This window comes from Anomalospiza imberbis, chromosome 1 (assembly GCF_031753505.1).
Source record: "Anomalospiza imberbis isolate Cuckoo-Finch-1a 21T00152 chromosome 1, ASM3175350v1, whole genome shotgun sequence".
Taxonomy (NCBI): domain Eukaryota; kingdom Metazoa; phylum Chordata; class Aves; order Passeriformes; family Viduidae; genus Anomalospiza; species Anomalospiza imberbis.
In genome coordinates, this window is record NC_089681.1 from 143,159,345 (window position 1) to 143,186,871 (window position 27,527).

Here is a 27,527-nt window from a genome sequence, read left to right on the forward strand (position 1 = left end):
TTGCTCGTTTTTTATATTTGGCACACTGTTACCTGAAGGAGCATCAAGCCTTCCTGCAGTGTGACAATGTAATATAGAGATTGCTCTTTTGCTGGGGCCCCCATTTATATGAATTCCCACATCAACCAAATCCTTCCAGCATAACCCTGGAGGTACTTGTTCCAACTGATGATTTGTCAACTTTGTTCAGCAAATTTTATGGGATAGGAAGTTTTTTGTACATCTTATCAATCAAAATTGAATCTTGTAGTTCACGTAATTCTGCTTTTTTTTTTTTTTTTCACCCACAGTAGAAATACAAAAAACTTTAACATTCAATTAGTTTCAAAACAGGGTGCAAGTACTGAATGAAAGAATTCATATATTAAAATATTTTGTAACATAATTGCAGTACAAAAAAGCACTTTAATCATTCAGAAAACAAAAATAAGATGCTGTAGTCTGTACTTAGTAAAAACCATTCTTGATATTTTAAAATTATTGAAATGTTTTACAGCTGTCATTTTAAGTCTTCTATTCTCTCACTTTGAATTTTTCTAGGTCAATTTTATCACTCTATGTTAGTATTACTCACTACTATGCTATATTCTGGACCGTATAAAATTTAAAAAATATATGAATGGAGAAAAAAATACTGGTTTGGTTTATTTTTTTTAGGAGAAAGTCCAAAATTACTTTTGCATTTGAAATTGCACTTTCAGAATCATAGGAAAACAAGACTCTAAAATGTTAAGAGTTTTTTGCTGTAGTCTGGGTGACTCAGCCTGTGGTTAGGAGAGATTTCCCCTTCTTCCCATGTTGATTTTCTACCCATTAGTTTTATATCCCTCTTCCTTGAAAGATCACCTACCTTCTTCTGTATCATGAAAGTCAGTTCCTGGAGTCTTTGCATCAACCCCCAACTGCTTTTGGGGTGTCATGGCTGCATGTCAAATGGATGGTGACATTGTACGTGTATGTGAATTATGTCTTCCTCAGAGAGGATGAAGCACTCTCTGGGAGTGCCTCTCTCTAGCAGCTATAAGGGAAGTAGCAAAGTAACTTTAACTAAATGCCTAATTTTCAGATATCTAAAACTACATTTGGAAACTGCCTTTGAATTACAGATTGGAAAGTGTAGGTAATAGCCAAACCTAATCTGAAGACCTGAGTAGTTTTTTCCTTGCCCCCATCCCTCTGTGTTTCCATGGCTCCCTCTCTCTTTCTCCTCTCCCTTGGTGTCTGTTTGCCTCATGATTTGGCTGAGATAAAACTCACCGTGTCCTTTAACCACCTGCCTTTTATGCAGTGACATCACACTGCTTCAAGAAGAGACCTTTCTTTTCTCTAAAAATCTTTTATTTTTTTCACTATTCACATAATGTTCCAATTTTTAATCCTTGCAGTTTCTCCAGTTTTGCTCTCATAACTTAATTCAGCCCTGTTGTGATGACCATGAAGATTTGCATGCTCCAAATGTTAGTTGGTTTTGAATTTTCCCAAATTTTTCACTTTCTCTTCTTTACTCCAGTGCTTTTGGGTTGTGATTCATAAGCTGAACATGTCTTAAAGTGGTTGGCTGCATAAGAACAAACTGATCCAAAAATAAAACTGCTTTGCTGATTCCAGGTCTGACAAATGATGGTACTTTTGAGAACAACAGCCTTTCCTCACAAAAACATGTAGTACCTATTTCAAGGAAGGGTTTGTCAGTACTTCAGAAATGTTGGGATAAAATAATAGTTTCTTGTGAAGATCATTGTATTTAATGGTTTTTATATGCATATATTTATAATCAGAAAAAAATGGAGTCAGAAGGGACCTCTGGAGGTCATTGGGTCCAACAACCAGTCTAAAGCTGTGCCAAATTTAAAATTTATGTTCTTGAGGCCCTGCTCCACTTGAATTGTGAAAATATCAATGAATTCTACAGCTTCTTGTGGCAGCCTGTCCCAGTGCTTAGTCATCACTTACTAAGAAAATAATTTTTTCTTTCTGTCCAATCAGAATTTCCTTTGTAGCAATTTGCCTCGAGTCCTTTTGATGTGAGTCTCTGCAAAATTCTGGCTCCATCTTTATTATAATCCTGCCCAAGCATCAGCCAGCAGCAGTTAAATTACCATTTAGACTTCTGTGAAGACTTTGCTGGACAAACCCCTGGCTGAGCCTCTCCTTGAATTCATGTTTCAGTCCCTTTATCGGCCCTTCTCTGGACCATCTCTGGTTTGCTGATGTCTTTATTTTGTTGGAGACATAGAACTAGCCATAAGAAACCTGAAACTGTTACATGAATCAGTCATCAGGTAAAAAGGCAGTAGCTGCAAACTCCGCATGTGGCTAAATAAAGCAAAAGCTGGTAAAGTTCTGCAAAGATGAAGAACAAGACAGAAATGCCCTTCATTCCCTGTGTTCAGCAAAGCAACAGAAGGGCACCAAGGAAATTCAAATTATGAAACATTCCTGATGAAATATTAATAAAACCATACTATGGTCTTAATTGCTATAATTTAACACCCTGTATGGTATAAATATTTTAGAAACGTGGTAAAATGGAACATTAAGAAGGGGTCAAGGGATAATAATATACATTAATCTTGATGGGTGGAGATGTATACCTCATACTTAATTTATGTTTATACTACAGTTCTGTATTCCCTTTTGAAGAGTAGAGTGTGGAATAAGCTATATGTTTGCATCTTATATGGAGACATGCATGTTATGTGTGTATGTGTAGATTATTGTAGGTATTTATAAAGCACAGGGCTCTGGTATGTAATATGGATCTATAGGGATATAGATATAGATATAGATGATATAGATTTATAAAGGAATTTTAAAATACCATCACAACTGCATGCTCTCCTTTAGAAATCAGTCATGGGTCCAGCACTCTACAAAAGCAAAAGGATCAGGAAATATGCAAACCACTTTCTCACAAAATTATTTCCCAAGGAAGTCATTATCTATACTGCTCTTGCAATAGGCACCTTTCTTTTTCAGTAGCAAATATTTCTTTTAAGGCTAGTTTCCATATATTTCCATGAAGGGGAAACCCTGGAAACAAACCTGTGCTGTGGCCACAGTGTCAGGGAGGAGAAAGCATGGCTTTATTCACAGTCTTAGGAGTACTTTACAGCCTGTCTTGGTAGGACAGTGTCTGCCTGACAAACACAGCAGTCAGACAGAAGTCAGAAAATGTTTCACTGAGCTTTTAACTCTCCTATAGATTTTCACCCCATAAGAATGCTATTGTGCTAATTTTTTTTTTCCAAAAATAGCATGCAGAAATTGCTTGAAATTACTGGCACTAAAACAGTGACCTGTGCCCATGTACACATAAAGCAGATAGGCATTTCATTTACATTTCTCGAAAATTGTATGCAGTTATGATTCCTATGTGTTAAATTGCATAATTCATACAAGTCTGACAGTCTCATAAAGGCTGTGGGCCAATGTCTCCTTCTGAATGTACCAGTGCCAATGAAAGGGGTTATCATACCCTTGAGAGAGGTTACTGCTGTCCTGTGTTGGCTGGTGGAACTGCTCCTGAGGTCACTCTCTAAATCTTGTCACCCAAAATTTACCAAGTAGGCTCAACTAGTTTAAATAGCAGATTTTTTGCTAATGATGCACATTTTGAAAATAAAAAGGATAAGGGGCTACTGATAGGACTGTGTAGCTGGCATTTTGATGGACAGTGAACAGTTTTAGCGGGGCAGACTCCTGATTCACAACATTAGTCCACAGCCTCTCACTGTCAATTCACATGTCTTCTTTAGTTTGAATGTTTCTGCAGTTGCTTATGATTTCTTTTTAAAAACACGGCGTGACAAAATGCTTTGCTCTTGGGGTGTAGGATTCTCACACAAAGTGCACAGAGGTCTGGGACACAGAACGGCATTTTGCCCAATGAGAGGTTTATAATCAGATTTTTAACCTGCTCAGATGGAACTGGCACCATGGGGAGTGGCACAGCCCAGGTAGCCTTTTCTACACTTAGAAGGAATGTCCTAAAAAATGTTTCCATAGCATTGTTACAGGAGGGATGGTGCCAGCAGAAACTCATTCCAGTGAGCACTGGGTTAAACCTACCACAAAGGAGAGACCTCTCCATCACACCATTTAGAGAATGGGAAAGCTTTGCCTTTGCTTCCAGCACTTCTGGGAGAGCTGATCAGAGTGTCCTTTCCTGCCATTTCTCCTTATTTTAAACCCTGCCAATAAGTCTCTTCTGCCCCTAACAGTGAAACAGTGAAAGTGCTGCAGCTTGTAAAGGATTTATAAGGCTTAGCTGAACACATCACTTCCCATGCCAAAAAATAAGAGAAAGAGCGTTGTGTGGATGGAGGCAGCTTTGGCATTCTGCTGTTCTCTTGCCTAATATCCATTCCTTGTTATCTCTACCCCTCTGCCACCAATTACTGTCTCCAGTCATTTGGTAGATAGAAGCTCTTTTGCACAGGAACCACCTTTTAGTAGCATGTTTGCACAGTGCCTTTGGCACAGTGATTCTGGCCATGAACAGCAATGTGGCGGAGGTTGTAATAATCATAATGTTTTGAGTACTGCAAAGCAGCCATCCTTCACACACTCAGATGTCTCCTGTTATATGCTTCTCCTCATTCCCATCAAATGTGCATACCTGCAGACACAGGCACATTCAAATCCTGTAAATGTATTTAGGACACAGTTATCTCTGTAGGCAAGCATTTATCTTCCTTATTTTGCACTTCACCCACCCAAGGATAAAAATAATGGATTTTTATGAAATTATTAAAGTTTATATTCTTCAAAAAATATTTGGCCTGTAATTCTGAAATATAAGGGTTTTTCCATTCTTGCTGATTTTCAAGAATTCCTTTTAAAGGTAGTAGTTTTCAGAATTTGCATGAAAGCAGAATTATGAAAAACTGTTCTGAGAAACAATGAGCAAGTTAACATGGTCCCTATTCACTCTCATCTGAAAGCTTTATTGTGACTCTTGTTACTGGTGGCATCCTTGGTAATAAATATTTACATTTTATTCTGAGGCACAGCAAATAGATTTTGTTAGTGAATGACCTTGTGCATTAGCTGTGCTATTCATGATTTAGTGAGCCAGTCAGTTGAAATATTGCTAATGTTTTTATGACTGAGTCTTGTTACATTTGTGCCACGAGGATGACATTAAGTGTAGTCGTAGATGAATAACAAATAACGTGTTTCGAAGTTGTGTTTTGGATCATTAAATAAATGAACCTACAGGGTGCTGTTTTATTAACTGAGGAAATGACTGGGAAAAAAATGACAGTTCTTGAATGTGTATTTATTAAAAATAACATTTGGCATGCTGAGAATTAGTGGTAGTGTCCGTTAAATTTTTCATAAACCAGCACAGATACACCATCGTGTCCATCCAAAGATTTTGACAAATTTCAAATGTGTAAGAATAAGTCATACATTTCTTCCTGTTTCAGGCTAAGACTCAAAAAAAGCAGAACAATGATAAAAAAGTGGAGCATAACAAAGATGAGGATTAATAATTAGATGCTAATATGAATGTTTTAAAATATTATGTATTATAATATGAAAGCGGGTCAGTGTACTTTCCAGGGATACCCTAGGGAGGTGTGGATTGCTTCTTTAAAGCTGCAACAACTATTCTTGGATTTATTTTCCTGAGTCTGTCCATTTCTTTTGTGTTAAGAAATAATGGAAACTCTAGAAAAAGTATCTTGTAGACTTCTGGAGAGATGGTTTAGTCCTTTCCTTTGGCCCAGTAACACATCATCTATTCTAAAGAAACCACAGAAGGTCAGTTAAGTTCCAGATAACAGGCTTTCCTGAATTTCTACAAGGCTACAACCATAAAGATCAACCTCTGGATGACTTCAGTGGTTCTTTCTGCTTATTTAAAAATAATTAATCACAAAGAGGAGATGGAATGGATATCCTGAGAGATCAAAATTAGTTGTATGGAAAGAGAGATTATTCAAATAGAAGGAAAAAGCAGATACAAAACTAGAATATTAGCTACTCTTGAGAAGCTGAGTTACTGCTATTATCTGTTTTTTTGGGTAGTATTTTCAGTCCAAGAAAATTAAAGCAATCTGTTGAATTCTTGACTATAAATAAAACATGGCAGAAAACCTGTTCCTTTATATTGTTATTCCAAAAAAAATTTCTACTTAAAAGGAAAAAAGCTGTAGCCTTAAGCTTGTCTTATGGACTGTTGTTTTTCACAGAGTGGTGAATGTGAGGAAGCCAGGAGAGCTCTGCATGGGAAGGGCTAAGAAAGGCCCAGGTGGTTTTTCTTGTCTGCCCATTCCCTGAGACCGTGAATCTTGCTTTCTGGTTTTCAAATGTTAAGGTTGGACTCATGATGGTGAACTTTGACATTGAGCTAAGGGGGACTTTAAAGAGGACGATTAATAGTTGATCCAGACATTCGCAATCACCCAGAAATAACTCTGCAGAGAAGCACTGCACTGGTAGTCACACCTTGGTCTACCCGAACCTGCTCTGCTCCAATTTCAGCTCAGCACCCTGCAGGTTGTTTCATCTGAATTTTCTGTTCAGAGCTGAAACTTGTCAAGGAATATTTATGTGAACAAATTTTGATGTGAAAAGTGGAATGACACTTCTTTTTTTCATTTTCTGCTAACACTGGCTGAATTGGTACAACTTTTGCTATAAATAATGGATAAGTGTTTTAAGTATGCAAGCGAGTTGTTACACATACATGCATTGCACTCTGTCAAGTAATGTGCAGCATTGAATTGTCACTGTTAAAATGGCCAGTAGTGTTAAAAATTGTCACTGTTAAGCATTCATTGAAATATATTTTGTGTTTCTAGAGCATATACAACATATAACTATATATATATATACATATATACACACATCTATGCATATATATAACATATAACACAAGATACCTATCCAGAGCATGGTTATTTTTGTTATTACTCAAAACTCTTATTTTGATGGACACCAATCTCTTTATTTAAGAGAATATTTTTGATAATAGGTTCCTGAAGTTCTGCCAAAAAGAAATATTTAGGATAGATGAAAGTTTTTCATTTCTACAGTTCTAATTCATATAAACTGGGTTTGTTCATATTTCAGAAACAGAATCATCCTTACACCACACCTTAAAAATCTCTCTCTGTAGCCATGGCATTGTCTGTTGAAATGTTTTACTGCTGAAGTATTTTGGAGGTACATATATATATATATAAACTATAGCAATCTCAAGATGGGATAAGTAAATCTCTGGTGATATCTATTTACTTCTCTTGACAAGGCAGGGAATTTGACTGATTTCTTAGTTGAGACAGCAAAGTTTGTAGAGATGGATCCCATCACAAAGCAAAAAAAACTCCAGAGAAATAAAAAAATGCCATTTCATACATCCCAAACTCCTTTACTACAATTTAAATACCAGATTTTAGATAATTCCAGAATTGCAGTGTGCTCATTTTAAAGGAAAGTTAAAGGAAGACATACAATTGAGCAGTTATTTATTGAAGAAGCAGAAATAAGTCAATACAAGCAGTCGTGCAGAAAGAATGTGTTAAAATGCTTCCCTAATCTATGCAAAGACATAGGTACCTGAGGTCCTGCTGTATAAAATCATTGCTACTCTATCCTTGAATATTACCTGAGCATGGATGTAAGAGGTAGATGGTTTACAGTGGGAAAAGTGACATTGTTTCAGTGAATAAGTTTAAAAAATATACAGCTCTTGACAGCTATTCAAGTATAGCCCAATTTCCCTCTTAGGGAAACATGCAGTGTTGCTATTTCCCTGACAAAGGGCTTTTGTGTGTATTTTTTATATAAAATTAAATACAAAAAGAGATGGAAAATTCCTTGATTGTGAGCCTAGAGATTTAGCTGCTTCATACCAAAATCTGTGACAATGCAAAGGTGAACAGGGAGTGGTGAGCATGGTCTGAATTTCCATCTGCTGGTTTTGTTGGCTACAGCAGGTTGTAAAGGATGTGTGCTCTCAAAATTGCTGGAGATGCAAACAATATTTTAAATTACTCCAGGCAGCAAGGTACTGCATCTGAACAGATTGAAAGCTGAAATGTTGATATCAGAAATTAAATTAATGCACATGAGATTGAAACAATATCTAATTAAAATCACTTGAAAAATGACTTGAAAATTGAATATGACATAGTATTTAGCAGGTTGTTGCTAGCACAGCAATGTGGCTTTGACTTTTCTGCAACCATTTCTATTCCAGGCCTGGCTGCCAGTTAAATAGAAATTACACATGAAGCAGCTATCTTGTGCCATCACCCTGTAAAGACTGGAGGACAAAATACCTTCTGCCTGCAGCTTGTGTACTTATTTCTCACTAATTGCATTATAAAATTTAGTACAGGCACCTTTCTTCTCACTTTTTCTGGTCACTTGAGTTGGTCATTCTTGTTCTGAGCTGATGCATTTTGATTATTCCATCTTGTGCTTTTGATTTGCTGTGTACATGCATGGCACAGTATTGGAAAATGCAGGCGAACCCAATGGGAAGAAATGATGATGTCCAACTCCAGTTCAGGAGGCTGAATGATTTCTTTATTATAACTATACTATAATACATTAATATACTATATAAAGGAAGATACTAAAACTACATACCTACTTTTCTAACTACCAAATCTAACTACTAACAACTCGTGACCCTGTTCACGAGAGTCCAGCCACAGGTGGGTTGGATTGGCCATCAGGCTCAAACAATCCTCACCAGAATCCAATCAAGCAATCACCCCAGGCAAACAATTCGGCAAACACATTCCACATGGGAAAAACAAGGAACATAAATAGAAATTGTTTTCTCTTTCTTTCTCTCTGTGCACCTCTATGAAAAATCCTGAGAGAGAGAAATGTGCTTCCACAGCACAGTGTGTAGCCATGCCAAAGACAAAGGCACTCTCTCTGAACCATGCTATGAAGAAGCTTTCCAAATATTCAAGGGTTCCTTGTAGGGGAGGAGATAGAAAAGTCCAACTTGAGGTAAATAAATGAAACATTTGCTTGTCTTAGAGATACTTGTTAAAAAGCTAAAATCTGTAATAGGCACTATCTCTCTGGAATTGCCTTTCTCCTTTTCCCTTTCCTATCGTAAGAGAAGAAAATAAATGAAATTCTTCTAAATGTGGCTCTTTGAAAAGAGCTTTGCAGCAAGATGATGGGAAGAAAAGAGTGGTTGTAGAATTCATCTGGCAGCCTAAATCTGAATTAGTTGCCCTCAATTTATTGACTGGAGGTCCAGTCAATATAGGTAGTGAGTCTAGAGCATGAATTGGCTCATTATAAACTGGGCAGGTAATAGAGGTCAGGGGAATCCTATGCCCATAGGTACTTTTTCCCTACATTCAATCAAATACAATTCACACTCAAAGTCAAATAAAACCAAAAATCAAGTTTTCCTTGTGAGTGATGCCATCTTCCCAGAAACATTTTTCGTATTTAAGGGTGGTTTCTTCTTTGGGGCAGGTAAATCCTGCAGCAGCCCGGGAGCCAAGCTGGGGAGGCTTCCTGCTGAAACCCTTTCCCTGGTTCCCTTTCTCCCCCCAAGCCAGTGTGTGCTCCCATGAGTCAGCTGAGGGTGCAGCTGTGCTTGGCAGCCTGCTTGATAGAAAACCTCCTTCCAGAAGTGCAGTAATAAGACTGGAGCTGTGCTCAGAGCCCTCCATAACTTGCTCCTTCTAATAACTGATGGACTCTGAGGTTGAACCTGCCAAACCTACGCACTCCAATTCCTGACTGTGCCACTGACAGATAACTTTGCTAAAGGAAATAAATGTTTGCCCTCAGAAAACACAGCAGACCTCCCTCAGGTTAGTGAAGACTGAGCAGTGACAATCCCTACCCTGAAACACTCAGTAACACCCTCATCATGCTCTCTAATAGAGCAAAGCCATTAAGTTGTCCCCATTGTAATTTAGATCACAGAAGAGACTTCCACAGATTCTTTCAGGTTAAAATAACTGGTATACAGAGAGTAGGCAAAATTATTCCACTGTAGCTACGTGCTTAATTATATGGAATACTGCATAAATTGTCAAGTGCAAAGAATTATTCTGATAAATTAAAATACTAATTAAATAGGCTATTGCAGAATTTTGAGAACATTATAGGGCTTCGCTTCTTCAGGTAATTTGCATATCCTTCATCTAGTGAATTTAATTTAAAGGCCTCCGTTTTTGTGGGTTTGGAAGCCGTTTTTGTTTTAATGGAAGATTAAAAAAATGGATTTTTATGTTGCTAACTGGTTTGAGGGGGATTTTGTTTGGGTATTTTTTTTCTTTTTTTTAAATTTTGAATAGCAGTTCTTATTACGAGTTTGTCAGTTCTCCATTAGTATTATAGGACTTTAAACTGTGACCATAAAAAAATAACCTTGATTAAATTTTCAATATACCATGTTACCCAGAACTGTAATTTCTATTTTCATAAAATTTACAACTGAAACATCAGCTGCTGTACACTGGTATTTGCATAAGAGCTAGCAGTTAGTACACTAAAATACTTTCAAAAATTTGGGCCAATTTTCAGAGAATTAGTAGCTTGTTCTTAATATCTGAATACATTTTCCCACCACTTCTTCCATCTATCTATATTGACTTTGTCTTCTTGTTTCAAATTCTCCATTATTGTCCTGCATAGAAAAGGTTAAGTGGTTGTATTCACCATTCCACAGCTTGAAGCAGCTGCTTGATACGTGGGTACTGCTTCAGCTTCAGCACCATTTCTGACAGAATTTCTTGACCTTGCTGGGCAGCTTGTGGAGTTCAAGGTTAGCTAAAATTCTCTGCTGCACACGCCTGGAGTGAGCACGCCGGAGACTGTCGGCCGTGTCTCTCTCCACATCTGACAGAGCCTGGGCTTGACCATTTTCCGGTTATGATTTAATCAATAACACCTCGTGCCTTCATGCCTCCTAATTTTGGCAGGGTTTGTGTTAGCAGGGCTGTCAGACCTGTCCTTTGTGTTTCAAGGGGGAAAGCAGGGGTATTAAATAAACCTTTTTTGTTGTTGTTTTTTAATATCAAAGCTTCAATAATTAATGTCTGCAGGAAACCTATGAAAAGGAGGTCAAATCTGTAATAGTAATTATAAAATTCAGCGATTCAGCAGAGCCAATACTTTCTATTAACTGTTCATGTGGTAAGAAATTACACAGTGGGATTTAAGCTTTGTTGTTTACTTATAGCCATTTATTTTGCAGCCACTCTGCTGTGCAGTTTTCTTTATCCTAAGCTGCCAAAGAATCCTTTGTTGGACCATTCAGTTTCTTCGAAGGAGGCTATGGAATGTTCTCATTTTATAAATCTATTTTTGCACTTGGTAGAAATCTGCCTTTAATATGTTTTCTGGGTGTGAGGTGGTCAGTGTGGTAGCATGGCATATCTTTTCCAAGATTTACTCTTTTTTTTTGGAAATTCATACCACACAAGATATACAAAACTGCAAAATGTGGTCTCAAATTTCATATTTCACTCAACTTGCCTTCATATGGTCCCTTTGGCTCTGGGTAGAATAAATATGTTTGTGAATGTATAAATCATGCCTCAGGTGTTAAGTATGTGAGTATTGCATGTAGGTTGTAGGTTGCCATTCAGCAAAACATGCATTTAAACTTTCTTAGCTTGAGACTCCATGTTCCTCTCTGCTTAATCAGCATATTAAAAGGATACAAAAATAAAAGTGTCTGGGTCTAAAATGTGTACAGAGCTTTCTTCTTTGAATTGGGAGCAAACTTCACCCCTTGCAGAAGGCAGTCAGAAAAGTTTTTCTGTGTTAGAATTGCAAGAGGTTTAACTTCCTGAGTCTTTGCATGTAAAAACTCTGACAAAAATATTTCCATAAGTGGTGAGATGGAGCCTAATGATCTGACTTACCTCTGGAATAAATGTGAGTCATTTGTGTTGCACTTTGGACAAACTCAATAAAGTATCAGTTCAGAATAATCTTCAAGAAATGTCTCCTGAAATCTGAGCTGTTTTAAATGTTTCAAATAGCAACAATTAAGGGAAATTTTTCACAAATGAAAAAAAATTAATTCCCTGAAGTATTTTCATGTAAATTTACAGTGTGCAGCATGCTCCTAGCACTTCTTGACCTTTCTGATTGGAAGGTTTGCTTTAGGCAACCAAAATTCAGAAGCTGCATCTATCAAATTTTGTTCATAATCAAAGAAGAGGTAGGTGCCTGCAGATATGTGCAAGATGTGTGGGATGACTCACCACATTAAATGTGCATCCCTTTCTAAAGACAGCAGAGAGAACCCAGATGACTCACTTGGATCCCAGGCAGCTAAAGGAAGGAGAGGTTAACAAGGCTGCAAGACTTCATTGCTACTCATAAATAAATCAAGCCAGGTGCCTGGGTTTTGGCCACAAGTCCAACTGACAAAGTTTGCATCTGGAAGGTTAAAATCTTCCCATGCAGAATGGGATGGCAGTACCCATACACCCAGCTAGGAATAATCTCATCCTTGTGCTGTTCCCAGAACTGGTTGAGCACTGTTTTTTGAGGCTGCTAACAGTCACAGCAAAACCCATACCAGAACACAGGTTTAAGAGAATGGGCAGGTGTACAGCAGTGCTCAAGCCCATGCCTTGAGCGGGTTTGGGTTGCAAGTATAATCGTAGTCTTGGTGATTATTACCTTTTATTTAACTGCTTTATGTTGGGTTGCTTTATTTTAGTTTTTAATGCTTTTAGTGACATAGATGCTAAAGAGAAAAAACTAAATTAAAAAAAAAAGTGCATTGCATCCTGGTGGTGTGAAATAAACTCCTTATTTTACCTGTGAGATAAGAGTCTGTATCTGTTGTGAAAAGTCCTACACAGTGTCAGTGCTGTTCTTATGGTAAATTACTGCTCAGCTCTTCAATGCAAGCAAGTGGGAAGTATCTTCAGAAAAGAACTTTCTAAACAAATCGTGTATCTGTGTTAAATGTGTGTAATACTGTAGAAAATAGAATTAGCTTGGCTTTCTTTTTCACATAATAATGAGCAATTAATAGCATAAATATGCATTCAAAAAACTGACTGGCAGAGTTGCTCTCAGGGAAAGATATTCCATAGATGGAATAGGTAGGAACTGTTGTGAATTTATTGATGAAGGAAAGAAGGTTGGTGGGAAATGCTGTGAAATCATACATATTCCAGCTTTCTTTAACTCTCTCAATCTTAATTTTTCCTTACAGCTATAAACAAAGAGAAGCTTGAAAAAACAACTGGACTGAAAATTCTGCAGACTGGTGTGGGGGAGGTAAGTGGCTTTCAGGCATCTTACAGTCTCAAAAATATTTTCTTTATTGGGATTTTTTAAAGAAATTCTGGAGCTCATGAATGTATGTGAGCTACCAGTCTCATGGTGCTAAGGGCCTTTTTATGATACAGTTGCATCTGTCAAAATACAATCTGCTGCACAAATACTGTATCCCACAGAGAAAAAAAATACCATCCTTATGAGAAAAGTGCAGCCAGCTTTAAGAAATGCAGTTTTTGCTTTGTTGTATCACAGGAAAAAAATCCCCAAAGATGAGCACATCAACTGAAGTTGTCATATTATTCCCCTTGGTTTTGATGGAGTGCTATCTCATCTAGAACAGTGGAAGTTAAGATTTGGGGTAAAGAATCTTTAGATATTAGAGAGAATCTGACATCTGAATGTCGCTTATTTTGGATGTAACTTGAAGCATAAATGAAACATGTGTCTGTTATTATAGTGATATCACTAAGTAAAAACTCCACTAAGCAGTTCATCATTTATTAATAAACATGATGCTATCTGCTAAGAACCTTGTATGAACTACAGTTGATTGCTAATTCTCGTGCTAATTTTGTGTACACAGTTATCTCTTTTTTTTCCTTTTCATTTAAGTAATTTTGCTAGTGGTGAATGCTCACAAGGCTAGGCAAATATCTTTTTCTCATGATTGCATTATTCTCAGTATTAAAAATAATGAATTACTAACTATATTACTACTAATATACAGAAGAAATAGGTTGTTTTCTTTCTTTACCAATTTTTGGGGTTTATATTTCTGATTTTTATCACTTCATGCCTAAGAACTTCACTTGATGAGATTTGTGAGGTTCACCGTGCAGCTTCATTCACATTACTGAAAGATTCAGTCTTGAAGAGGTGATAACACTGAGACCTGCTGTGATGCTGAGGGCCAAAGCTGAAAGGATTGGAACTTGGAAACAAAGATAGGTGAAATCATCAGAAGATGAAAGGCATCATCTCTCCTTAACTGATTTATCTAGGAATGTTTCTTATGGGTGCATAACCTTAGAAACTGGGAAGTGCCTCCTGGGGTGTGGCTGTGCACCTCAGGCTGTGTCCTGACTTCAGGCCAGGCTGAAGTTTGTGGTTGTGCTGTCTGCAGCCCCTGGTTTCTGTTTAATAGCAGGAGAACCAGGACTGGGGTACAGGCTCTGGAAGTCACTCAGTATAATTTTACCCAATGGGACTCATCCATGCTAATAAAATACCTCCACATATTTTGTCCAATTCCAGTCATTGAATGGATTCCAGTCTGCTGGAGAATGAAAGCCCACTTCAGATGCTGACTGTTAAATCAGTTTTTGTGTTATATGTGGTCAATGGAGGAAAAATTCCCTTCTGGATAGTTGGAATGCAGGAAGTTTTCACCTGCTAAATGTATAATTAATCCCCATTGTAGCAATAGGATTGCTGTAACCATGGTAGTCAAGGAATGTGCTGGAGCTATAACTTTAAGGACTTCCTAGATTCTAAGACCAGCTAACAGAGCATGAAAAATTGAAGAGTTCTTAGGCCAGAGACCTCACCAGCCTGATTCTTGTGTTTGGTTTAGAAAAAAATCACTGTAGAATTCACCTTCCATATATTTAGGCTGTTGTAACTTTTTTATAAAAAAACACTGACACAACTTGGATTAATGAAGACTTTGACAGAATTTTGTGCTTTACACTCTATCAAATATGTATTATTAGAAGGCAAAAAGTGAAAACTGGTTAACCCAAGCAAAGCAGACATTTTGGCCTAAATACAATTCAGGTTATATCCAAAATAGGGTGATCAGCAGAGAAAGAACCAAGTGGTTTGGACCAAGTAAGGTGATAGAACATTTATTCAGCTGCTTATGTATTTTGTTAGATGTGAATTCTCCCAGCTGTGTACATTCCCTTTCCTAAGTCTTATCAGATATGACTGTGTACATAATGAATACATTTTTGTGGTCTCACATGAACAAAAAATAGAGGAGTGCTGTAACCAAGCTTTTTTTTTCTGTTGATACAGTGTCAGATTCAGGCTATTTCAGGTTAAATTTAACTATGGTAATCCAGTTTTGCAGTTTGTGTTTTATTCACCCTGGTGAATAATTATTATTGAAACTATAGAGAGTATGCATTTAAAGATAATGAAAGAGCTTCTTGTTGAATAAGGATTCCTTTTACTTCACACTGGAATTAGGAATGGATTTATATATAATGGTGACAATAAATCAAAGTCAAGATGCTCTAATCAAAAGTACTTAGAAAAACTTCAGTACAGAATGAGAAATGACCTTTTTGTTTGGACAGCAGGTGAGATGCATGACAAAGTTAATGGATATATAATCTTCATATGCAGGCCTGTAAAATAAAAAGGATTGATATTACAAGACAATTTTCATATCTGAAATACCTCAAGAGAACATAGCCCAGATGGTAGGGGCAAATGGAGACACTGTCCAGACAAATGCAGGAACTCTCCTCAGCTCAGCAGTAATTCATGTGTGGTTCTGGACAGTGGAATCTGTTTTAGGTGTTGATCTATGATAACAGGATTTGTGTCTCTGTAAGGAATGTGTGGACACTAGTGACTTCCCAGGTCTTGGCTGTGCTGGAAGGAAACTATCTCTTCCACTGTGGAGATGAGAAATGCTTCTCAGAGCTCCTCAATCTATCACTTTCTTTCCCCTATCTCAAGAAAAAACATTTCAAAAGCAACAACAGACTATGAAATTCACACCAAGCTTACTGAGCCATTCAGTCAAGTCCAGGGAGGGCTGATGAATTGCTTTTATACCACTGCATAAACATGTGCTATATAGTCATTAACAACATGAGTCTGGAGTCTGCCACAGCTGCAATCCAGTTCATCATCTTTATGTCATGTAAAAGATTTCCACAGCTTGTGATTCTCTCAGCTAGGCCTGTGTTGTGTCAGTGTAGGTAGGCTCTGCTTTAGCTGGATTAAAAATGAGTTCCTAAGCTGGGACTTCAGAAGCGGCTCGTGTTTCAGGATGTTGACTTAAAAGTTCTTTACATTTCATGGGAAGGTGTGAATGATAAAATGCAAAGCACTGTCTGGACTCTGGGCAAGCAGAGCTTCTTTCAGGCCATTATAGAACAGATTTTACCAGTATTTTTACTGTCCATCCACCTCAACATTGAACATTTTTAACAGAATATTCAACAGTACAAGGATCCAGAGACTTAGATTAGAGTTTGATATGATGCATATCACTCTTAAAATGAGAATTATTTTGACACTTATCTTTGCAAGAAGGTGATTATACCAGAAAACCAGAATAACTCTGTGGTAGAGAAAACCAGTGCTGAGGTTATAATCTTGACAATCTGTGCATTGCTGTAGTACTGACCATCTCTGGAATTATATTTGTCAAGATGTTTCTTTTTTATTTGCAGTTTTCCAGCACCTATAACAGGAGCTGGAAAAAACTAAAAGTAAAAAACCAGTAGAACTCCTCTACAGTATCCATGTGAGATTTGTTGGTCTCATTGTCATTCATGTTTGTGCCAGACAAATCCTTCATGAGCATTTCCCACCTTCTTGTTTATTCAGATACAATGAGGCTTTGAGGTATTTTCTTTTGATCTCCTACACATGAAATAAATCTCTGAAGTCCTGAGGTCATCTTCAGCTGTTCAGCTGTGTCTATGAGGGTATGAATGGATGAGTTGTGTTGTTTAGATGTCTATTTGCATAATACCATGAAAGACACAATAAGGGTAAAAAACTGAAGAGCTCAAAAGCTTGTAAGCAGGACCCATAACTGTGTTCTCCTCTGCCCCAACTTGATGTGAACCACTACTTGAGTTGAACTTGTTGCTTTGAATGGCTGAGCCTTCCTGCAAGATCTTGGGGTTAACATTTTGTCTCACATGAAGGGAAAGCCTCCTTAGCAGCTGCACAGCTCCACCTGACTCCTCCTGAGTTCAGGAAGCAGCAGCAGCAGAAGCCCCATCCCACACCAACATTATTGCAACTGGATTTGTTCCCAGGAGTTTCTCTCCAGCCCAAGGGAGCTCAGCAGACACCATGAACCACAGCCCCGCACAGGGGTCACCATGTCAGGTATCCCTTCAGCATCCTTTAGGAACTTAACTACTTCTATCTCTCCTACATAAGCACCATTGAATTATGACAGGAACACAGTATTTTTAAGTTCAATTCCATGCTCAGGTTGGCTGTGACCAAAATTACTGTGACATGGATAAATGTTTATTCAGCTTTTGGCTGCAATTTGTTTTCAACCACAGTTTCAGAATAACAAGTCAGGCTCTCCAGTGGCTCAAGAAAGTGTAATCCAGTTTTGGGGTATAAGAATCTGTGAGTTGAATAATCAATAAATGAGGCCTGAAACAAACCAAGGGAATGGCACTGTTCCTGTCTTGAACTGACAAAACAGCACCCACTTAACAATAAGTTATATTAAATTACCTCTTTCAATTTCCCAGTAAGAATGCACAGAAGAAACTAATCATCGGAATCACAACTTCACTTGTAAGCTTTGAATCATGGCTCTCATATGGTAGACATAAAAATTAGAACAGTTTTCTAAAGCAAATGGAAATAACCCAAAATATATGCAAAATGAATGTTTCACTATACCTCTAGATGTCCTAAAATAGAGCAGTGATATTTTGACATGTTTCAGGATATTTTAATTTATAGATATTTTGATAGGTGCAAAATTATGTTGATGTTGCATAAAGTGATGTTACTACAATAAAGAAATCTGTGTTTAAAAATTCTAGTGAAGCTAGAGGACATGATAAGACAGACTTTCCAGTGATGTACAGGCTTCAGAGGCAGGAATCAGGTTTCTAGCTTCTTACCTTCCTTAATGTTTCCAGCTTTTGTTCCTATTGTCCCTATATCCATATTTTACCTAGAATGATATTGGATTGGAAATCCATAAAAAAATTGAAGTGCAGAACTTGACAAATCATTCAATTGTTGAAGAATAAGGTATAAACCTTTTTCTGATCTTTGACTACTAGGCAAAGTGCTAAGTGCTGGCTTTTGGCTTATAAAGACCAAATCAGCCTGGGATCTACTCCAGCTGTCTCTGTTACAGTGACATCTTGGCAAGCCAAATGCTCCTGACCTGGAGCAGGTACTGCCCAGGGGTACCCAGGATTGGAAGGGATGCTGTACCCAAGATCACTTAGATGAGGTAGGTCTGAGACTGACCATGGTGTATGAACAGCAGCTGTGCATGTACAAATACTCAAGTTTTAGCCCAAGACACAGCTAAGTTTTTCCACTTCCACTGAAACCCACCCTTCTTTTACCAGGCAGAAGCCAGGCACAGGCACATGTGAGGGCAGACACCTCTGCACTGCAGGGGAAGCGTTCTTAGACAAGAGGACACCAGGGAGGGCTTTCCCCCCATGCCTGCCTTCAGCATTTTTTCTTACAAACCCCATGACTTAGAGATCAACAAGTTGTTGTTGTTGGTTTTTTTTCCTGTTATGTGAGATTGGAGTTCCCACAGACAGCTCTTGCTGTTGGCTTTTGCTGATCACTGCGGCTGTGTTGGTAAGCAGATAAACATTTCCAGGAGGGGCAGTGTTTGGAGCCACATGCATTGTTGTGGATGAGGCATGGATCAGGTCACAAAGGGGTTCTTTGCCTTAAGGCATGCAAATTTATATATAGAAATAAGAGAAATGCCAATAAACAAAAAGCTTTTAGGAGTACAATCCTTGAAATATTCTTGGTGAAGGCATAATGAGAAAGACTTACCTTATCCCACACGCACAAATTACAGATTCTAAAGCTGTGTAACCTTTAAAAAACAATAGATTGCATTTTACATAGAATTCTACTAGAAATATACTACTTATGTGAAATTTTACTAACAGTGAATAATGTCTCACTATTACAGTTTGTAAGTACACATGAATAGTAAAGTTATGCTAATCAGAAGTTAGTCACACAGTAGCATTTAGAAGTAATACTTCAAGAAATTTTAGGAATAAAGCTAAACAGAACATTAAATTTCTCCAAAGAGAATGATGAAGATCTGTGGCTCATTTATTTAAGACCTTGTATGCTTTTGAAAAATGCATTCTAGCTAATATTTAGATATAATGTTAATGCTATTTATTAACTATTCATTACAGTACATAGCCCACTAGAGGGCTGCTTTTCAAGTAAATTGCATCCAGAGTGTTAATAAAAGTGTTAAATGTTTAAAAACAAAAAATATGCAGCAGAAATATGTGTATCATTTTACCACATTATTTTGTCAACTATCTTCTGCTACTGCATGTTATATGCAGACAATATAAGTCATGGCCCCAAATCTACAAACATTTAGAATATGCTCAGCTTTAAGTATATAGTTAGACATTCCTTTTAAGCTGCTGCTAAGTTTAGAGTTAAAGAGATGCCTGGATGCTCCTGAGACTGTCTTCTGTCACATATCACACCGTCTCTGGTTGTGGAGGGGCAAAGTTCCAATGTTTATCCCCTGTATTTGATTTGAATATTGCATAGCAGAGGTATTTTGACATCTGAATGACAGGTCACAGCTTCAGTTTGGAAATCATGTGTCAGTAGTAATTTCTTTTCTTGTGCTCTGATTGTGACAACGCCCTCCATCTTCTTTACAAATTTTTAAAGAACACGACAAGGAAATGAGGAGATTATAATGTAAAGAAAAATACAGCAAACCCGATTTTCAGGGACAACTATCAGTCTATACTGATTTATGTTTTCCTCCTGAAACAGTATATAAAGCACAAGTATTCAAGTGTCACATTGGTTCATGAGTTCCTTTACAGTAGCACTGTGTGATTTAAAGGAGCAGAAATGCCAAGTGATGTGGCAGTTGCCATGGCAACTACAGCAATTCAATTTTTATTCAGTATCATGTAAAATGAAACAAGATATGGTTTGCCTTGTGGCTTCAGGAACTTATGCATCCTACCAGTGCTGTTCCTTTTTTTGTCTTTTTTAACATTGTGCTGGTTACAACATAGCATGTGTTTGTTTTAAGGATTTATCTTGGGTTTAGGCTGTGTCACGCCATTGTTTTTAAAGCTGAGTTTCCCTTACAAACCATTATAAATCTGCAGAGATAAGAGATTTAGATACTAGCACTGCCTACATAGAGCATACTGCAGGGTAATTCTGTTTAAGAATCAATGTTATTATTCACCTTAACTGTGATTTGGCAGCCTGCACTCAATATATTAATAAAGAATCTTTAAATAGGAGAACATGATTGTTTGTACTAGGTATCTTACTGATTCATGAAATTCAGCAACCTCCTTCTACCAGCAGCTGGGTTATTATGACTCAAAGGAAAACAAAATCTTGGCTGGTGTAATGGGTCAGCTGGGGAGGCTGCAGATTAAATTCTTTTAAAGTGTCTGAAGTTTGAGGGATAGAGATGGTCAGAAATTGTAAAGAAGGGAGATTGCTCCATCTCCACAGATAGGAGCTTGATCCTGGCAGGAACACGTGGATTTCAAGCAATCTCAAACACATATTTAACTATTTAAGGAGTGGAAGAAGTGGCAGATCCCAGTCTCTCAGCCCTCTCTTTAGCAGACCCTGGGCAGGAAATGTTCCCACATAGGTCAACATGGAAAGAAACCTGTCAGGACCTCTGTTCTGGGTCTGTAATCATAGGAGAATAAGGGTTCTAAGATTCAAACTCTTGAGACATCCAACTTTCCTATAGGAATCTTTGACATCAGGGGCCCAGAGCTGGTAAAATGAACAGGAACAGGACCCAGAGCCTGTCGTGGTCCCACATTTGTCTGTACTGTCAGGTTGTTGTCAGTCACTCACATTGTGTCCTGTGCCAGTTAGGACTCTTGGGCTGTTTGCTTCTCCATCAAAGCAAGATCCTGGCCAGGGACCATTCACAGCAGGCAGTTTCAGTGTGGTCACCTTTGGAGCATGGGTGTAAAGGCATGTTAAAATTAAAGAATAATAGAATCAAAACTTCAGCTGTGGGTTAAAAGAATTGTGTCATTTATTGTAGGGTTTTTAGTACTAAGCTTTAAGTACTTCAGTAAAGCTTAAGATCTTTGCTTTCTGGGAAGGCTTGATAGAACATTCTTATTCATCCTTCTCAGAACTGCTTTGCACTTGTACGTCACTAAGTTTCCACCCTCAAAGGCAACATGGCTGTAGTGTCCATCACTTCAAACTCCTTCAGAATGCAAGGCTTTATCTGTTATACATATTAAAGCAAAATTTTTGTCAGAAAACTTTTAGGAAGTTTCTGAATTTAAACATGACGATTCCTATTAAATTAGTTTGTTGGAGCATGGTTTTGTTTCTTTTTTGCATTAATCAGCAAATTTACCCTGATGAGATAGTTTTAAGATCTAGTTAAGAAAAATGTTGGAGTTGCTTTGACTAAGCATAGTTTTGTGTGTACTTTGACTGATTTCAAAGGGAAATGGTGGGGAGTTTTTTTGTAATAAGAACTCACTGAATTACTAACTCAAAGTTTCTGTAGAAACAACAATGAAGTGACTCCTGAACTGCAGCATGTCCCCAGCAGGTCTCTGCTTTCACTTTGGAACATGTAGGTGTCTCTGATTTGCATTACTGGGCATTAGGCACAAGCGCCAAGGAGATAACAGATAGATAAGGAGACAACTGGAACGGTGCAGCTCCAGCAAAACACCCATTTCAGTGAAGAATTAAATGTGTGTCTGTACTGCACAGCAAGACCTGGGGAGGCTGTGAGCACACACGTGCCTGGAACAGCTCTGGGCTCAGTGTGGTTGCTTTTAGTGCCGTGGAGAGATTGTCAGGGAGGGACTTCTCAGCATGATCTGAGCAGAGCAAGAGCGTGAGTGCACCTGTGACAGGGCAAAGGGATGTGATTCTGTGCCACAGAAAAGTGACCTAGTCCAGGAATGCCCAGGGACCACTGTGGCTGACAGCAGCTCACTGTGCACTCTGCTCTCACAAAGGGGTGGCATTGTGCAAATTATTTGTCTGTCTGGTTCTTTAGCAGGTAGAGCAATGGCTTCATTTTACAAATGTCAATGCTGGTTTTATGACATGGATTTCACTTGATTGTTGAACTGTTAATTTACAGATCTTTACTAAGTGAATGCAAACAAATTCTGGTCCTCAAAGCTCTGCTAATGCACAATGTTTGAATTTTAATTTCCAGTCCGTCTTAGATTATGGTGATGAAAAACAATATTTAATCCCTCGTTAACACATGAATAAGCGGAAACTGTCATTTCCCACCAAACAATAATGGGATTATCTCAAGAACTGTCAGTTTATGTGAAAACATTATGTTGCCCAAATTTTCATAAAAATTAGCAGTGGGTAATATTCAAGATCAGAGCAATGGAAAGAGGGAAATCTGCATTCATGGTAATAAATATTCATATTTGTCTGCTCAGGAGATGAAAATCTAATCAAGGGGCTATTGATGCGCTGGCTTTTTTTTCCTTCTTCTTTTTTTTTTTTTTTTTTTTTTTTTTTTTTTTTTTTAACCAAGATGTTTCATCTAAATTGGGTTTGATATGGAAATTAGTCTTACTCCAAGTCCTCCAGGCCATGAGCATGCTGGGATAACACTGGAGGTGTCCGGTACATCAGATGTTGCTGCTGGCATCTGCTTCTACAGACGACAAACACAATAAAATTAAATAAAAAATTGACAACATCTCAAGGGTCAAGCTCCCAGTGGCTTAGGATGTTGTGGGGGTTTTTTCTCTCCTAAACATTTTAGTTTTATCCCAGTTAAATCCTCAATACTGCAGGGTTAAAATTGTCGGCATTTTTTGCTTTTGTTGACAATTACCATAAATCAGAAGACACTCTGCATGAAGCTTAATGAAATATGTATGATATAAAAATGGGAAGAAGATAAGTGCAGTTTGCTGCTTTAGGATTTTGTGTGTGTATCTCTGTATCAGTGTGTGCACATGCACAGCCTGAAGAGGTAACTTCTATTTTGTGTGCTGTGCACTGAACAGAATAGTCAGGCAGTTACTGACTGGACAACACATAAAAAAAATGTGGAAAAAAGTATTAAAGTTTATCCAAAGGTGAGACTAGTATGTTTTCTGTATCAAGTAATTTGTACAACTAATATACTTGCATGTTGAAATACTCAGTTTAAAATATTTCTTCATACTTCTTTTTGTGTTTACGAGCATGAAAATCTGGTTTGTCCTAAGAGAAGTATTTGCCTTGAAATACTTTACTATTTACTGTTACTATTACTATTATTGCTGCTATTGTTGTTGTTATTATTATTATTATTATTATTATACTCAGTAGTTGTACACAGTACCTTGTTCTTCATTGTGCTTCTCAGGGGTTTCATGAAATTTTTAAAAAAATTAGACACATCATTAAGGTCCTGATCCTACAAATAACCCCATACATATACACATATATACACGTACACACATATATATGTGTGTGTATGAAGAAGGACATCCTTTGTGGAAGGGTCTTGTGTTTTCTGACATTTACCTGACAGGCCTGTGGGTGCTACTGAACTGTTCACACACTCAGAATTCACAGAATCAGTAGGTTGGGAGAGATCATCGAGTCCAACCCAGCCTCAACACCTCAACTAAACCATGGCACCGAGTGCCACAACCAATCTTTTTTTAAACACATCCAGGGATGTTCCATTCAGCTCCTGGTTGTTGTGCACACACCAGGAATGTGTGACTCAGTCCTCTTAAAACTCAAAATGCCTGTGCTTAGTTTATTGGATTTCTGGAGAAATTGCCATAAAAAAGCATATTTTTTAAGATTTGGAACTGAGCAAAAAATATATCAGCAACATTCAGCTAAACTGGCTGTAGCAGGAGAGAGCAGAAAGATAGGCAGTGCCTGCTCTGGAAGAAAGGATATTCCTGCTGACCAAGAAAAGAGAATAGAATACAAATATTGCTTGTTCCAGGGACTGCACCCTTTCTTTATGAACTCTATACTAAATAGGAATATGGAGATATGGCTTGTTTCAGAATTCCAGTAATTTGTGCAATAAATTATTGTGAGGCAAGTATAAGCAGCCTGCAGAGTGTGGTGTGCATGTATTGGCAGACCTGATGTCTTTAACTGTACAATCTGTGCTGGCATCTTTGTCCAAAATGTTTTTCAGAGACCTTATCTTCCTAATCAACTCCTTTGCCAAGCTAAAAAAAGAGAAAGGAAATGCATGTAGCATATATAGCAGATGGGTGTTCAGCTGTACAGGTGTCTGGTGTGCAGGTGCCAGATAATGCAAAGTAGTTAGATATTTTCTGGGAATTCCATTACTTGTTCCAAAAAGAGAGAGTCATCCATTCTTCTAGTGCTACCTGCTCCAGCAAGATGCACACCTGGGAGTCTTGACCCGTCTTAATTCTCTCCCATTTGATCAGAGTGGTTCTTAGAGAGCTGCCTTTTTTTTCTTTGCCTTTTCCTAAGACACTGAATTGACTCTGAAATTTATCAGTTTCTGCAGCAGAACAGCAGCAGCTTGCATTGAGGTTAGGCAGCATCATTTGAAGCAAACCCTTTATTCACTTCACCTTCTTACGTGGATTAGAGAAGCATCAATCATTGAATCAGGGAATCATAGAATGGTTTGGGTTGGAAGGAATCTTACAGATCATCCAGTTCTAACCCTCCTGCCATGGACAGGGACACCTTGCACTAGGTGGCTGAAAGCCTCATCCAGCCTGGTCTTAAATATTTCAGCCACAGATAATATATTAAGGCATAATACATCTCAAAGCAGTATCTGGAGATAAGCAGTGTTGTGCTACCTGTAAGCAATATATCCAACATCATATGAGTACTCACACCACTATGCAGCCAAATTTAACTTTTTAAGGTGGCTGTGTAAGTAATATCCTCAGGTCCTTACCACAGGTAAGAGAGAGGCTTCAGGTGCTTCATGGACCTCAGCCGTGATCCTGGGTCCCATTTCCAGTCACCTTCATGCAGGGAGCTGCTACTGCACGCTACTGAAGTGTCACAGGCAGCTTCTGGATGTGTACTCTGATCTTCCCCACAAAAGTACCACATGCACATTTGGCAGTGCTCAGCTGGAGACAGTTCTGTGTGCTGCAGAGCTTGTTGATATTGTGGAACATTGCTGCTTTCCCATTTGGATGAATTTTTTTCATGACAGAAACACAACAGAGACCCAGATTTGAGGAGAGGTGTAGGCCCTCATGCAGAAGCAGGGACACTGATTTTCTGCATGGCTCTTCTCTGTGGGCTGAACCTCATTAACTACACTGAGCATTAGCCTCCTGGAATTTATTCTCCTTTTTTAGCTATTTTAATATTCCAGATAGCTTATGAGACCCTGGGACAGGTATTTGTTCAACATAGCTCCTGGTTTATGTCAAGATTCTTGTTCTGAGTCAGATGGGTGAAGGCTTGGACTTTGGTTTCCCATAGGAGTGCTTTGACACTAAACTGTAGATGGTGGTAAAGCTTTCTGTCAACTGAACATTAATAAAAAATCATACTTTTGACATGAAACGAAATTCCATATTCAAAGTTTCCCTAAAACTTATGTGGACCTATTGAAAAAAAATTCTGCAGCAAATTGATATTTCTTTGCATAAATCATTTAATTGAAAAAAGGCTGAGTAGTTTTGATTAACAGGAGCATTACAGTAATGCTTTCTAGATAGGATTGGGATCTCACTGGGTACCTGCCCACACATAAAGTGACAGAAAAGCTGTGTCTTTGAGTGATTAAGATAATCACCAAAAAAGACAAGATTAGGAAAGAAAGGGAATAATAATTATCACCTTTCTCATTTTGAAATTAAGTATACAAGCTGTAAAGATTTTAAATGAAACTACACAGATTTAAAAACAAGCCCATGAGAAATTTTTAGGACCCAAAGTCCTATCCAGTGTCAGAACCTCTCACCTTTCCTGCCCATTTGTGTGCAATTCCAGAAGCATCAGGATGGAAGCTTATCTTCAGACTTGACTTAACAAAATGTTTTAATAATCCTAGCTATGAAATGCTAGGAGCTGATCTTGGATTTCACAATAAAAGGCAAAGTGGTTGTGATACTCTATGTTATGTAAATTATATGCAAAATATATTGGCATGCAAATTTGAATGCTGAAAGAAAATCATTCTTCTCTAAACCAGAGAAGAGAGTTTTTCACTTAGATAAGCCAGAATCTGCAGATAATTTTTGACATATTGATTGTGTTTCATTACATCTTTAAATATATAATAAATACATAAAATAAAAATAATTGTGTCTTCTTTCTAAACAAGTTCAATTTCTCTACTTTGCTGGTACCAAGTAGGCAAAAATGCTAAAAGTCTGTCAGATAGATAAGATCATATCAGGATGCCAGAATATATTATTAATGTGTGAAAATTTTAAACTGCCATTTTAATATTTTCCTATTTTGGTTTTAACAGTCAGAGCTTGGAGTAGATCCAGGTGTTGTTTATGACCCTGCTGGTCAGTAACATCCACAGTGGCTAATACCATGTTGTTATTGCTGGTTTTTATCCATTAGACAATGAAATGTTCCTCTGTCTATTGACATGTTGAACTTTGGAAACGCTAATGAGCAGATACAGAATATTTCAGGAATAGGTAATGTTCACAGGACATGACGAGACACACCTGGTTGTCCCTCTGGCTCACCAATAACACAACAGTGCTATTAACCATATTTTGTTAGGTGTGACAAGACAAAACAGAGCAATAGTGCCTGTGTCTGTTGTCTTTTCTCTGTTTTATCTTTTTCATTTTGAGCTTGAGTTTTGTGCCAGACTAATAGCCGGTGGCAATGGGCTGGGGAAATGAAACTTTTGTTAAGATTAGGGACTGTGCAGAAAACAATGTGTGAAATCCTGATTTGACAAGGATGAACAGACTGGTGAGGGCACTGAGACATTTTGTGAAGTGAAACCATGTTTGTACTCAATGTGCCTTGGAAAAAATGATATCAACAGAGGTGCCAAAAGATCCCACCCAGGAGACAATAGAATGGCATCCTCATTATACCAGTCAGGGAATAGAGGAAGTGTGGAGTTTATTCTGCCCTTTCTAATTACTGGTAGCTTATATTAATTGATGGTAGTGGAGCAATGGGTATGTTGTTGTGCTCTGGGGTGATTATCCTTGTGAGACTGTAAGTTCAACAGTTGTCATGCAATTTGGAGTTGCAGACTGGTGATTTTAGTAATTGAATCTCAGGAAATAAACAAAATATGGCAACTTGATGCATTTTGAGCAATTAAATTTCTGCTGAATTTTCTG

General features: G+C 37.8%; 1 protein-coding gene across 2 annotated transcripts in view; it reads left to right on the forward strand.

Annotated features, from left to right (window-relative positions):
- Window positions 1–27,527, forward strand: part of PTPRN2 (protein tyrosine phosphatase receptor type N2) — a 633,132-nt gene that overhangs the window by 385,835 nt on the left and 219,770 nt on the right. For both annotated transcript variants that reach the window (XM_068174516.1, XM_068174508.1), the window contains exon 12: window positions 13,190–13,254. In XM_068174516.1, the coding sequence (XP_068030617.1) occupies window positions 13,190–13,254 (65 nt within the window). The remainder of the gene's footprint in view (window positions 1–13,189; window positions 13,255–27,527) is intronic.